At 37.6% G+C, this 15,427-nt stretch overlaps 1 protein-coding gene across 3 annotated transcripts in view; it reads left to right on the top strand.

Moving 5' to 3' along the window:
• The window catches only part of galnt18a (UDP-N-acetyl-alpha-D-galactosamine:polypeptide N-acetylgalactosaminyltransferase 18a), a 135,078-nt gene extending 121,993 nt beyond the window's left edge, over positions 1-13,085 (top strand). For 2 of the 3 annotated variants that reach the window (XR_012399744.1, XM_009297873.5), the window contains exon 11: positions 12,431-13,085. Coding sequence is in view for 2 of the 3 variants with exons in the window: in XM_009297873.5 (XP_009296148.4) it covers positions 12,431-12,577 (147 nt within the window). In the remaining variant the exon portion in view is untranslated. 3 annotated transcript variants of the gene reach the window in all.
• The last annotated feature ends 2,342 nt before the right edge of the window (positions 13,086-15,427 follow it).

Genomic DNA, 15,427 nt, shown 5'->3' on the forward strand with positions numbered 1-15,427 from the left:
TGTGTTCACATCGCCTCTTCTCCTTTTGAACCCTTGCACTTGCGTCATCAAGCTGCTGTTTTGTGTACAGCTGTTGCTAGGTGATGGCCACAAAAGCAAAGCGTTAAAATGGAGACATACATATATAACAGTCATTCTGCTGTTACTGAATCTTTTGTTTTTAATACCAACATCAAAATACAGAGAGCCACTGCCACAAAAAAAATATTAAAAACACTTAGAACATCACGCAATGTCTGCAGAAGTCCTTTTTGGTGGAGACAAGCAAACATTATCACTGTTTGCACTGGGTCAGTCCCGCTTGTTGCCAAGGTAGTTGATACAACGACACACACGAATGAACGTTATGGAAACTATACTTTGTTGTACAGTTGGCGGTTCACTCCCGTTATTTGGTACGATTGCATTTATATCAGAAGTGAACTGTACCAGAGTTCCCACTTACTGTACTCCAGACCACCACTTTTAGACGGACTCGTTTACAGTTCATGGGTGCGCACTCAAGTTCAGAAGACCGTGTTTACACTAGCTAAACATACCGTACTTTGCCGTCAAATGAACTTAGGTGCAGACCAAAAGTGCTAGTGTGAAAGCACCCTTACTCTTTCTGCTTGATGTCGCTGTTAAGGCTGATTTATACTTCTGCGTGAAACGCAGCGTTGACCCATAGCCCTTTGCTGTGGCCGTCAGCGTCACTGACGTGCACCTCTCAAAAAATGTAACTACACGTCGCAATGACGCGTAGCGCAAGCTCAGTGATTGGTCGGCTTGGTAGCGCTGACGATTCTGGGCGGGACCGAGAGCCGTGCGTATGGTGCGAGCGATTGTTTACAAGTGTGGAGTCCCATGAAGGAGCTCCGGATGGAAAGTTTTGTACTGTGTTTACCTCATGGTTAAAGTTGTTGCACGTCCACCAGTTCTTGCCTCAAAATGAGCTTGAGCCACTTGTACATCCAGGAAGTGTTCAGGAAAAGTAAAACAGCAGCGAAGAAACTCGACACAGAGGAACATTTACACCTCACTACCTACTAGCGTTTCGGAAGAGTTATTGCAGACCAACAGAGACAGCGCGCTGAAGTATAAATGCACTGCTACGCGTGTTGCATTCGCCGTGGGTTACGCTGGTCACTTGACGCAGAAGTATAAACCAGGCTTAAGAATGGGTTTTAACCACAGCGGTTCAAACTTTTGCTCTGCCCAGTGACTAAAAAGTTATCAGCATGATGGTAAAAAACTTTCTAGTCAAACCATTCTTCTGCTATCTTATACCAAAAACGGAAATAAGGACAGTATTAATAGCTAAAACTGTGGGAGAGCGTTGCTACTATGTGTTTGTATTGTATTGCAATATAAAGCAATTAAATCCTGATGCTAAATCAAAAGTAATTCACAAATACTTGAAATGAGATGATTTAATGACAACAATTCTCTATTGTTACAACTGAATTAGTTAAAAATAACCGTATAAAATGATAAAATATGATATGATAAAAACATGATAATAATTGTACCCAGCTCAAATGTAAAAATAAAGTTACCAGAGGTAGAAGAGAAACAGGGGGAGGAAGAGACAAAGAGAGGAGGTAGGCCTCAAAGAGGCGAGAAGATCAGGAAAGCACAGAGCAGGAAAAGAACAGCCCAGGAAAAGCGACAGAGCAAAGTTTACCAGCTATTTATCTTTCTTGACCATGTGACCAAAGCCCAAATACTGAGACATTCAAACTGACCAATCAACATGTGACCACATCGTAAAACCCCCAAAGTCCACACACCAGGCCCTGATCTAATCAGTATCTGCCTTTGGAGTCAGTATGGACCTTCCTGGTTGTTGCCATATAAACAAGTGCATATGATCATAGTTTTTGTCAAATCATAGTTTTTGTTAATGGAGTGAATGTATCTAGGGAAAAAGTAAAATACTAGTTTATAACATTTGCAAGACATTTATTTAGGACTTCAGGTGGCCTATTTTACATAATTTCTGATAGAAATCCTAAAACACAACTTGACACAAATGTCGCAGGTTTATTTTATTAAATATTTCATTAAAAACATCACTTTTCCAAAGTTTGCCGTTCCATTCCACACAATCCCTATTGCACACTGACATGCCTGTATTTTGCTGCTCGACTCAATTAAAGACATGTCAGATTTGTTCACTTTGAAGTTCTGAGATAATTCAAGTACTAATTCAAAACTTTGCCTTAAATTTGGCTGTCAGTTTGCAGCATCTGTTGGCCCTCTGGCTCTGCAACTGCAGTGGACACTTTCAGGATATCCAGCATTAATAATTCAGAGGTGTGAGTGGTGTGTGTGCATCCTAAAGCTCTCCTAATTCAATTCAAGTGTCATTCTGGATAGTAGCAGACATCTTGATTTCATCTATATGCGTCTCTATTAAAAGACGGATGAATTAATATATGTCACGGCAGGCGGTGTCTTCTGAAAGGTTTAGCAGAAGTGTGGTGTAAATGTCAGAACAGGTTATTAGAAAAGGGTAATGCTGCCCCCTTGGGAGAGATGTCAAAGTGGATGAACAAACACGTTGTATCAGAGTATGAACGATATCAATTCTCACACAAACCCTCGGGACGTGGTTTTATGTCTCAGATGAGCTCGGCAGGATAAAGGCTTTACTGCAGTCACCGCGTTTCTTAAAATGGAATCAGGTGGGCCAAATCCATTGTGGCCTTTTAGATGTGATGAATAATTGATAGCAAAGCCACTGAAAGAGTGAACTGGCTTTTGACTCGTAGGAGAACATCAGAAATGGCTTTAATTAAGTTTTTATCGACTCACATTGTCTGTTGACAGTCTGCTTTTTCAGTCTGTCTCCAGGATACCGCTTGGCAGTATGTGAATAAATGTGTCGTTAAGCTTACCTGACACATGTACCCTGTTGAAATGTATTATTTAGCTCTTTAGGGCATTTGGCACCAACAGATGCGTGTGCGAAAACTGTGCTATTATTATTTCAGGAAGGCTGATTTGGAACTGAATTTAATTGGAGGAGTTGCAGTGGTCTCTAATGGTGACACCTGTTAAGTGATGCATGCCAGAATATTTTTAATTACAGGTCCTTGATAATAACTTTTGCTGTAGTCATAGTTCTTAAAGGGATAGTTCACTCAAAAAAAGAATATTAACTTTCCTTTTAACCATCATGTTATCCAAGATGTCAACCCAAGCACAATAGCTGCATCCCAAATGGCACACTATACACTATACACAGCGAAAATTTAAACAGTTTCCCTAATGACGTTTGACAGTTGCCAAATCAGTGAAATAAATGACCAAATTATCAAATAATACTTGCCATAAGTGTAACTGCATTCACCAACGGGAGGCGCTATAATCTCTCGTAAGAGAATTTTGCTTTCACCATCCAAAATAAATAAAGTTATCCATCATGTGCGCCCGATAGCTCCGTCCCTTCCACTACGTGAGCAAACCTGCGGTCGTTGAGTGCGTGAAGTGTCCATCATTACACACTTCACTTTACCGGCTGAACGAGTGCATCATCTGGGTAATTAAAGTGCACTTATTATTTTTAGAGTTTTCAGTGTGAACACACTACTTACACTATTAATACTACAAATTGGGGTAGAATAGTGCAAGTATGCAATTTGGGACGCAGCTATAGTCCCATGGATGTTTCTGGAGACTGCAAAATACGTCCTGGGAGGTACTTATTTTTGCAGTTTTTGTTTTCGCTAATGCGCAAGAGGCTGCTGTGCGTGCTTTTTCGGATCTCAGATGTCTCTTGCGAGTGCCATTCGCGCCCATGCTGTTGTTGCATAATCCCACCGGAGACCGCTGTCCAGCGACCGTCTGTCTGACTGACTGAATGATTGACTGGGCAACCAGTCAATTGGCTGACCCACCCTCCTCCTTCCATAAACCCTACCTATTGTACCGATTGGCCCACCCACCCAGCCACTTACTTCCCTAACCTCAAGCAGCAATTTACAAAAGCCTTCCAGAAAAGGAAAAGCTCTCGTCTGATTTTTACCACGTTTTCGGATTTTACCACATTCTCACCCTGTTATTCACTTGTTCACTTTATTTTTTGGATTCTGTTTTTTTCTTACCTGATTTCTGAAACCGCTCTTCCCCGGACCCGGACCCGAACCCAGTCGTTGTTGTGGTAACTGGACAAACTGGTTGCAGAAGGAAAACCCTCCACACAGAGGTAAGCGGTCAGCTGGTAAGCGCCAAAAGGAACGGCGTCACAGCGCCCCGTAGCGTTCGCTTAAAATATTAAATGCAACCATACGTACCTCCAGCTACATAATTTGCAGTCTCCAGAAACGTCCGCTGGGCTATGTTTTCAGAATGAGCCTGGGTTGCAAGATGTAGTTATCCAATTATTTGGTTAAAATTGGGGTTAATGGTTACTGGGACTTTGAAAAAGCAGTGGCTCCTAACAATACAATGAGGTCTTGTGAAGTGAAATGATCAGTCTATTTAAGGAACTAGATATTGTTTGCAACATTACTGTTTTTTTATTTGTGCTTTGCTGTGGTGAAATGATGCTGCTGTGGAGTTGATAGGGTAATTTCATAAAGTTACTAGAGATTTTTGTTCTTTTTATATTGTAGCGAGATAGAGATGAAACATGCAATCGGGTTGTATTTACACACTTTGCCCCGGAGGGTGATTTATTTACAAGCGTGGTGAGTGTGTATAGCGGAGCGATCGGTCTTCTGGTCGGGAAGAGTGTAGGGGTTCAGGGGGAAAGGGTGAGGCTGTGAAGGTGGAAGTGAGAGGGAAGTTTGTCAGCTGCTAGAGTCCGCTGTGGGAGAAAAGAGACCCAGATATTAGCCAGGGAGTCATTTGAGTGAAATGAAGGTCACAGTCTCTGGGTTGGGCGCTGCTTATATTCGTGTCTCTTAATGGGTCTCAGCTGTGTTTGATTAGTGCTGATGATGTGAGAATTGGAGAATTGGTGTGGACCGGGACCATGGTGACGTTGCATCGGTGAGCTCGCCACAATATATATATATATATATATATATATATATATATATATATATATATATATATATATATATATATATATATTTTTTTTTTTTTTTTTTTTTTTTTTTTATATACACACAGACATTATTTTGATATACAAATTTTATTTTGCATACAATTTGAGAGAAAATATTTATGTTGGAGTGAAGAAACAATGTGTGTATTCGAAAATTCTGGGGAAGGGAGGGGGATTTACAATCTTGTACATTTGGGAATTTTCAGATTTTAGGATGCATTTTTGAATTAATAAAATGAAATAGCTGTGGATACCAACAAGTGTTTATCAATAAATCAAAATATATCCAGTGTTTGATTTACACTCCTAGTATACTTTATAAAGATTCACAATTTGAACAAGTCATCGTACAAACAGAGATGCTGACACTGCAAAATGCAAATAAGGAAGGTTACCTTAAGGAATATATAATGTAAAACCCCAACAAATTAAATTAATAGTCATTAATTTTACCTAGAATTTTATCAGCATGGACCATGCCACAATTTGAGACTTTGAGCTAGACTTATCATAGGGATTTAGGGATGAAAGGGATGGTAAGAGAATAGTGGGATGAAGGTGAAAGGAAGTAAGAGAATAAACAGTGAACAGGTAGGTAGGTTGATCAGGCGTCCTACAATGATGCCAAGAAACTGAAAGTGGGAGTACCGTCTCTGTAATATTTTGGTAGAATGATTAGACCCCCCGATTCAACCTACATGTAGTGAAGAGGGTTATAGGATTTTCAAATGGAAGGGAGGATATAGAAGAAAGGAGGGTGGGTTCGAAAAAACGAGATGAACGGTGCTAGAGGGTTGGTCTTCCTTAAATAAGTTTTTGGGAGTAGGTGATTGGTTAAGGGGACAAGTAAGGCTTGGTTCCGCCGCTGAACCTTTATTAACAAGTTAACTCTATAAAAAATAGTTCATTTTTATCTTTGAGAAAATTGAAGCAAGAAAACTCAAGATTCTGTTCTGTTAGATTTTCTTATAATATTTTTTATTTGTGAAAAGCTATTGTTTATCATTCTAGGGCTGCACAATCTTGGAAAAATGTGATATTGCTATATGTTGTAATTCTGTGAAATATATTGCAATATACAGTTAATATAATAATTCCCAAATTTTCACAGTATGTCTGATAATATTTTTCTTTTGGAGAAAGTCTTTTTTGTTTTATTTCGGCTAGAATAAAAACAGTTTTTTAATTATTTAAACACCATTTTAGGGACAAAATGATTAGCCCCTTTAAGCTAATTTTGTTTTCAATAGTCTACAGAACAAACCATCATTAAACAATAACTTGCCTAATTACCCTAACCTGCCTAGTTTACCTGATTAGTCTAGTTAAGAATTTAAATGTCACTTTAAGCTGTATAAGTGTCGTTAAAAATATCTTGTCAAATATTATTTACTGTCATCATGGCAAGGGTAAAATAAATCAGTTATTAGAAATGAGTTATTAAACTATTATGTTTAGAAATGTGTTGGAAAAAAATCTTTTCTCCATTAAACAGAAATCGGGGGGAAAATAAACAGGGGGGCTAATAATTCAGGGGGGCTAATCATTCTGACTTCAACTGTACATACAACTTCACCAGATGACTTGAACACCTCTATTTTGGAAACAATTTATTAATTTTCTACTGATAGACATGATTCTGTAGGGACAAAAAATTGAACACGGAATGTCATAAACAAATTATGAGTATAGTTAAGTGCAATAGAGCAAACATAAAAGTGAAACAAACAGCGCTTTATTGTTTTCAATTTAGTCAAATCATATTCAGGTACAAAAAATGAAAAAATCTCATATAAAATAACACTACAAAGACTTTACTGTTTAAATAGATCAACAACATTAATCTCTAATAAAGTTACAATTAGTAAATTACTTGTGTCTGAATGCTTTAAACTCTCTTAGGGCTTAAAAATGTGCAGATTTAAAAAAATAAACTTTTGCTCCATTATGTTAAACTTTGCAGTAACTTAACCAATGTCATGTATTTTGAACTGTGTGAATATATAATCCAATATAATATGTATAATCCTAAACTACTCATTCATTCATTCATTCATTCATTTTCTTTTCGGCTTAGTCCCTTTATTAATCTGGGGTCGCCACAGCAGAATGAACCGGCAACTTAACCAGCATATGTTTTTACGCAGCGGATGCCCTTCCAGCTGCAACCCATCTTTGGGAAACATCCACACACACTCATTCACATACATACACGATGGACTATTTAGCCTACCCAATTCACCTGTACTGCATGTCTTTGGACTGTGGTGGAAACCAGAGCACCCGGCGCAAACCCACGGCGAACGCAGGGAGAACATGCAAACTCCACACAGAAACGTCAACTGACCCAGCCGAGGCTCGAACCAGCGACCTTCTTGTGAGGCGACAGCATGCATATCTTAAACTGTATAATCTCAGTTTAACAATGCAGATCCTGCGATGCTATTGCGGATGCACACATTGTGATGTTGATGCTCAAATGATATATTGTGCAGCACTAATTATTCATTCATTCATTTATTTTCTTTTTATTATTATATCCTTTTTATTACATTCTTATTATTAATCAGGAGTCGCCACAGCTGAATGAACCATCAACTTTTCCAGCACAATTTTCATGCAGTGGATGCCCTTCCGTCCGCAACTTAACACTGGGAAACACCCACACACTCTTGCACACACTCACATACACTACGGCTACACTAACTAATTAAGCTTATTCGATTTACCTGTACCGCATATCTTTGGACTGTAAGGAAATCGGAGCATCCGAAGGAAACCCACGCGAACATGGGGACAGCACACAAACTCCAGGCAGAAATGCCAAATGACCCAGCCTGGCCTCAAACCAGCGACCTTCTTGCTGTGAATTAGTGCTGCCCTAGCCCTAGTTATATTTAAATTCTTTAACATTGTCACATTAACCACTTCTAGGACTTCTAAGTTTCGCATTTAGCACAGTATGTAACATTTTGTTCTACAAGTTAATATTTCAACACTGAATATGTGAATAAATACATGAAACGTGTCACAAATACAAATATTCCAACTGCGTGTTTTTGCCTGTGTAGTGAGACATTTGGTTTCTGATACACCTTATGTCTGAGGTGGATTTGATACGGTGGCAGACGATTGGACAAGGGTGAGGTTTTGCCCGCGGGCTCCTCTTTCATGTTTGGTCTGTCTCCGGAGCCTCCTTCAGCGCTGTAAGAAGCCAAACCTGGAGGCTCTGCTTCAGAAGTAAGCACTTCAGGAACATCACTTTCCTTTTGACATTGTCCTCAAAGGATTTGGTGGTGTATTTCACATGCTATTTATTGAAAGAAAGGAGTTTCTCAAGGTATGAGTGTAGCTTTGATTTCTCACTTAGAGTCGCTTGGATTCTGCATTAGAAGGACGTGTTAACGTCTAAATGCTTTAAGTCCTGAGGATATTTTTGAGTTATTTAACCTGTTTTTTCTGAAAAGTATCTAAAGTTATTTCACCATAAAAAAAAATTCTGTCCTCATACTCTTATATTGTTGTAAATTAAAAAAAAACATCTTCAGAACATATTCTAATATTCTGTCACTCTACTGAATATCTTAACTTAACTACTATGTCGATTTATTGTAAGTAATACTTATTTAGCATCCTCGGGCTTTAGGAACCCAGATCATTCATTCTTTTATTTTTCTTTGGCTTAGTCCTTTATTTATAAGGGGTAGCCACAGCAGAAAGATGTTTTAATATGTTTTACACAGTGAATGCCCTTCCAGCCGCAACCTAATGCTGGAAAACATCCATACACTCCCACGTTCGCACACACACACTCGTATACTATGTTTATGCCAGTTTAGTTCATTCAGTTCTCATTAGTGCATGTCTTTGGACTGTGGAGAAAAACGGAGCACCCAAAGGACACCCACATCAACACACCCATTGAGAACATGCAAATTTTACACAGAAACCCCAACTCGTCCAGCCGGGACTCAAACCAGCAACCTTCTTGCTGTGAGGCGAACTTTATATGTAGTGTTTTTGAACTTTATTGCAGTAAAGTAGCCTATTTGAAATAATCTGTTGTGCTAGTTGCAAGGATATAATGCAACAGCTATAGCAAACACATTACCCAACTCTGCACTTTATTTTTGACAAATATAAATATTACATTACAATACACCTTAGTTTGCTGTAGTAAAAACTGAAGTATATTACAGTATTTATTTGTTACAATATACAACTGTGGGTGCTGTAGCATTCATAATTAAATGGCTGTAAATACTATTAGATACAGTATAATAAAATCCTATAGTATTTACTGGGAATTAGTAAAGTATGCAGGTGGAGGTGGTGATTTTTTGGTTTTGGTTGGTTTGTTGTTGTTTATTATATGTGATCTGGCAACACATATGAGTGAAGACGTCAACTTTCTTGTGTTTATAAATATGTTAATGTAGTTAACAACTTTTGAGTTTGTGTTTGTGTGTTGTATTATGATGTTTTGTCTATGTGTTGAACACCTGATGTTGGCTATCCCAATGGAGACTAATAAATAAGATCCCATCATATTTGTGAGTCACACAGCACATTTGAGGTTCTATGTAAAGGGTCTGGCTGCAGCCACATGTACATGCACTGTCAGACACTAAAGGCTTTTAACTTCTACATCTTCCCCTCTCCTATACCCAGAGGTTTAGCGGACATTTTAAAAGGGGGAGGGACAACTGTATGAGATTCAAAAGTTTACGTTTATATAGACCTTTTTCTTGGCTGCTGCATGGAGGGCCCAATGGCGACCACCGTCTTCCGGTAGAATGTTTAGAACTTCCGTTTACAGCATTAACAACAGGTAATTTGCAATCCAAAAATGGGTTTTAATCGCGTTTTGAGTAGATTACAGAGTGTGTTTGTGATAAGCAACTTTGAAATGTGCGTGTTAAAGCCGTTATAATCTGTCAGATTTAATTCAAGCGTGAGAGAAAAACGTTCTCCTAGTTCACGTGTCTGCTGCCAGAAATACAGCATTTGTGTGTTTTCCTGACCTGTCAGCTGTAAGCTCAGCAGCACTTTAATGCGTGCACACACACACACACACACACACACACGCAATACTTTACTGCATTATAGAGCAAACTAGATTACTGGCATGAAACTTAACAGGTGTGTAATTCATGCAATTTACAAAAATGACCAATAAAGGCCGTCACGGATACTGACGAAGATTATTTTATTCTTTATAAGTGTGCAATGAAGTTGTCTACCTATACAACCACCTAGAGATGCTTAGACATGTATTTTGAGGAAAAAGGGCAACAACTGGTGGTGTATTGTGAGAAGAAAGGTGGCAACTGGTGGTGTGTGTAGAATGGGTGTCCTGTTGAGGAATGTGTAAGGTCAATATTGTTTATTTGTATAACAATGATTGTGTATGTAAAACACACATATGAAGTTATAATTGTGAGAGGTTTTCAGGAAAATGAGTGACATATTATGACATTAATGTACCGTCATGCCAATGTATGTAAACACTCAGACAAGACTGAATCTATGTAGAGAGAACTCTGGTGTGAAAACAGGTGTTTGCATTGTAGGGGACAGGGCCCAGAATAACATGAGCACATAAAGATATACTAAACCCCTCAGTAAAGACAAAACATCCTAAAATGGTCAGAGTTACAACGAGAGAGGTGGGCAGAGAAAATCAGTATAAATATTGTGAAGAACACAGACACTTGGGATTTGTCCTGGGGAGAGACTGAGATGGGTCTGCTCCAGGGTCTCTCTGTTTTTATGGAAAATATTCCAATAAAGTATATTCTTCTGATATTCATAATATCCAGACTGAGTTTTATTCATTAGGAGAAAAGCCGAATACCACAACAATACTCTGCTGGCTGATTTGCATGTTGATTCTAATCGGGAGCCATTTACGTGTATGTTAGTATGTGTGTGTCAAATATTTTGGTGAATTACATTTGTTTGGGCTGGTTATATATTTGAAAGAAAGAGAAAATGTTGACTTTTGCGATGATGATCTTCATTTAAGCAAATGCCGTCTGAGAACGAAGGAAAAATGCCTCACAGCAGTTGTTTTCCATCCTATTAGATCATATTTTTTAAATTATCAGTCCAGGAGGTGGCGCTGATCGACAGCAGGATTCGTTCAAAGAGGTTAAAAGGGAATAAAACAGATTAAAACTATCATATCAACACTGTCCAAATGTGACTGTTTATACGCATCAGCTGCCAACCGGAAGTTCGTAGCATTTTTTCTTGCACATACATGCAAAACATAATGGGAAATTTTGTGTTCTGAGAAAAAGGTCTATCATTATTAATCACCTGTTTCTAAATGGTCAGTCTCTAAAAGTGAGGGGGACGGTTGAGGAGGGGAATCGGTAAAATGAGGTGCTGGATCAGATTTCAGAAGTGCCGGATCAGTCGTGTTCTGACACAAATTAAGCCCTGGGTGTTAAATTAAGCTACTGGCTTCTACAACAACAAATCAAATGCAATTAATTTCACATTTGAGCTTGCAGTTGGGTTTGTTCTCATACACTAAGCAGGCATGGTCTGTTTTTCACTGATCATTGTTTTTGTGCAAATTAAAGTCTAACGAATATCTGTTATTCATATAAAAGAATTGTGTATCTTCAGAAGACTTGGACTCCTATTCTTTTTTTTATCATTTTCATGTTTGTTTGTTTTTTGTTTTGCTTTGCAGAGTTGTCTTATTTTTGTCTGAGTTTTGTCTGAAAATCCCTTCAGAAATCTCAGTATCACTTTATTTTGATGGTCCCTTTAAAACATTTTCTTACATTTAGGTTGCATTGCATCTACATGCTAAGTAATTCTCAATATATTATAAGTAGAGTGTTAGGTTAGGGTTAGGGTTAGTGTAAGTTGACATGTACTTGCAACATTTATTATAATCAGTAAAATGTCTGTTATAGGAGCAGTATCAGCAGATATTAAGCTGACAGTCTACTAATACTCAAATGAGAAGTCTTAACAAAATCGCTCAGAATTGATTAACAGTATCCTAATATGTGTTTCAAAGCTAAATTATAAACTTTTGGGTTGGAAATATGGATTAGGGTAATTAAATGAGGACAGAAGTTAAATCTTGTACATTTGATATACTTTTTATTTAGGGTTGCCAGTTCTGCATATCAAAATCCATCCCAAACTGTTTTCATATTCTTGAACACTAGGTTAGTCCCCTGCATTAAAATTGTGTTTCCAGAGATTGTTCGTTAAATAAAAACAAACAAACTAGTAAGTAGCCTAATTCTGCAGGTATACCACACATTTGGCAACCCTGTGTGTAATGTTTCTAAGACTATGTTCTTTTGATTACTCTAACAAATGTGTGTCATTTATTCATTTGTATCTGTCTTGTGTTTGCAGGGAGGCTCCATTCAGAACAAAAAGTCGAAACGTTGTTTGGAGTTGGTAGAAAGTGCAGATGTGGATCATGGATATCAGCTGGTCCTTCAGAAGTGCAGCAGTCAGAAATGGACAATCACCCACATATTGCCTGGGAAAGTTTTATAGGATATATGGGACAAATCACTGGACCTACAGTAAACTCGGATATGGTGGCACATATTGGATCATCAGATTTGAGGAGAGAATGCTGTTTCCAGTCATTTATAACACTGTAAACATCTTATCGTCTTGTGTAGGACCTCAGAGACATCATGGAACGGACATTAGACATCTCCTTTATTACGTTTTAGCCAAAAGAGATGATTGGTTTACTAACACTGATGTTTAAAGTTGGGACAGTTCTCCCAAAAACAGATTCTATTGAACACTGGAAAGTCACTGATCATCACAACGGAGAGTAAATGGTCAAAGAGTTTTCATTTTATTTTGATTAACTTTTCCTTTAGAAGTTCTGCTGTATTTAAGAGTTGTGTCATTTTGCTACTGTGTAGCACATTGTTTTTCATTTCCTCAGGTTTGTGAATGATTATTTGATGAACAAAAATATTTTATAAATGTAAATAGTGTTTCTAAAAAATAATAAAAGCTTTCATGCCATCATCCTTTCATTTTACATGTGGTACAAATAGTTGTTTTGGTTTACTGTCCCAAAACCATTAGCTGACTAATCAGCTTAAAGGCCACCAAAATAACCTGAATATGTTTATAGCAGTTTTAATCATACTAAAAAATGATGATTTTTAAAAATTACGTATACAAATAATTCACATTTAGGCAGAAATCTCTGTTCATATAAAGACAGTTCTGGTGTTTACGGAAATTCTACAGTCACAGTTCTGTCAAATCCACTTCTGCTTTTGGGAAAATCTCCTCTTCCGTCTTGCTATCTCCTGTGAGACCAAACCATCATTTTAATCAAAGTACGCAACACTTGACATCCTCACAGAGCTCTGAGCCCCAAATCCCTCAAATCTCTCAAACACAGTCACACACGCTGCTTTAACAAGGAACAAACGTTTCATGAGTCGTTCCATTTTAAGGGTTTACTAAGGGGAAAATGGGAAAAACACTGGAAATCCAAAGACTGAAATGACAACAGACCGCATGACAGTTTGTAGATTTTTTTTATATTTGCAGCTAAATTGCATAAATTCATATCAAATCTCATTCATTTATTTTGGTATGATCTGCTAATAGACAATAACAGGTTTATCAATGGTTATTTACTTGTCTTTTTTTGTTTTTCTAAAAACATTACATACAAAATCTCCACTGTATTACATTTAGGTGTATTAGTGGCTAATACATATGATGTCCTACAATCTCAGAATGTTTTCATACTGTATCTCATATACGCATTTGGTCATTTTAAACAAACTACTGAGGATTAGGTTTAGAGATGGAACTTAATTTGCAATATTTTCCAGATATGATGCGTTTCCTAACAAACTGATATGCAATTGTCACTATAGTTTAGTTTTTTTATGTTGCCTAAATTAATGTTTGTATGCTTAAAAAAATTTTGTATGATCCACTAATAGCCCAATGATCTATTAAAAAAATCATGCAAAATCTGCAAAAAAATCTAACAAAAATTTGAAATTTTGGTGAAGACAAAATTGTCACTATACATGTTTTGAATTTTTTAGTGGCTAAATCGCATAAACTCAGATAAAAATCTCTTTTTTTTTTTTTTTTTGTATGATCCATAAAAGTCTAATGACAGTTGGGCTCACAAATGGTTATTTATTTGTGCTTTTTTGCACACCACCAACCACCAACTTATCCAGCACGTTTTACACTGCAGATGCCCTTTCAGCCGCAACCCATCTCTGGGAAACATCCACACACACTCATTCATACTCATACACTACGGACAATTAAGCCATACCAATTCACCTGTACTGCATGTCTTTGGACTGTGGGGGAAACGCACGCCAACGCAGGGAGAACATGCAAACTCAACAGCCAAGGCTCAAATCAGCGAACTTCTTGCTGTTAGACGACAGTACTGCCTACTGCGCTATTGCGTTGCCCCTTAATTCAAAATATTTCTAAAAAATCATTACAAAAAATTGACTAGTTTCCATTTTTGAGGGCAATTGGCAATTCATATGACTTTTATTGTCTCATTTATGCATTTTTATCTGCTTAACACACTTAATTTATATGAATGCAGTATCGTGAGGAAGTCTCCTCAGCTATTTAACCTATTGTCAGAAAAGTGGCTCATGTGTACAAATGAATTTGATTTCATTGGTACTGAAAGGTACTATTAAGAGAGTAAAAATTCATAAAAATTAGCCATTAAATCAAAAAGTTCTGATTTGCTGTGAGATTGCGTTTAACGCGGCCTGCTGATGGTTAGGTTTAATGGTTGTGTGGACCTTTAGAAATGGGCTTTATGCACAGCTTGTTTTCACCCAATGATAAACTTCAGGTGAAAAGCTTAATGTGACTATTTTCAATTTCATAAGATTCTTTCATCCACTGGTGGTGGATGAGGAGATATATATATATCAGGCGGTGAAGATCACTGAAATCAAACCTCAAATGTACCAATTTAATAATGGAAAGACAGTTCACTGGGCTGGCTGACTGAAATTAAAATCTGTTTGCATATACCCCATTGCCACCTCATAAGATTTTCTAATGAGACTGGGTCGAAATTGGAACTCGTTGCTTGTTATATTTAAATCACAATTTCAATATTCTCATGGCAATCTCTTAGGAAGTCATCTTGAAGAAGTCTCCTACCGTACATCCACTGATAGAGGAAGTCTAAATGAGTTTTAGAAGAGCGTTTGTCTGGAGGTCTTAAATATACCTGCGTCCTTGACATAGTTTGTATTGATAAAAAAAAGAAAGAAAAAACACCTCCACACAGCGAGACTGATCATATAAAACAATTTCTCATCTTCGTTCTGTTTCTCTCTGCACCTTCAGACCTGTCAG

This window comes from Danio rerio, chromosome 25, assembly GCF_049306965.1.
Source record: "Danio rerio strain Tuebingen ecotype United States chromosome 25, GRCz12tu, whole genome shotgun sequence".
NCBI lineage: Eukaryota > Metazoa > Chordata > Actinopteri > Cypriniformes > Danionidae > Danio > Danio rerio.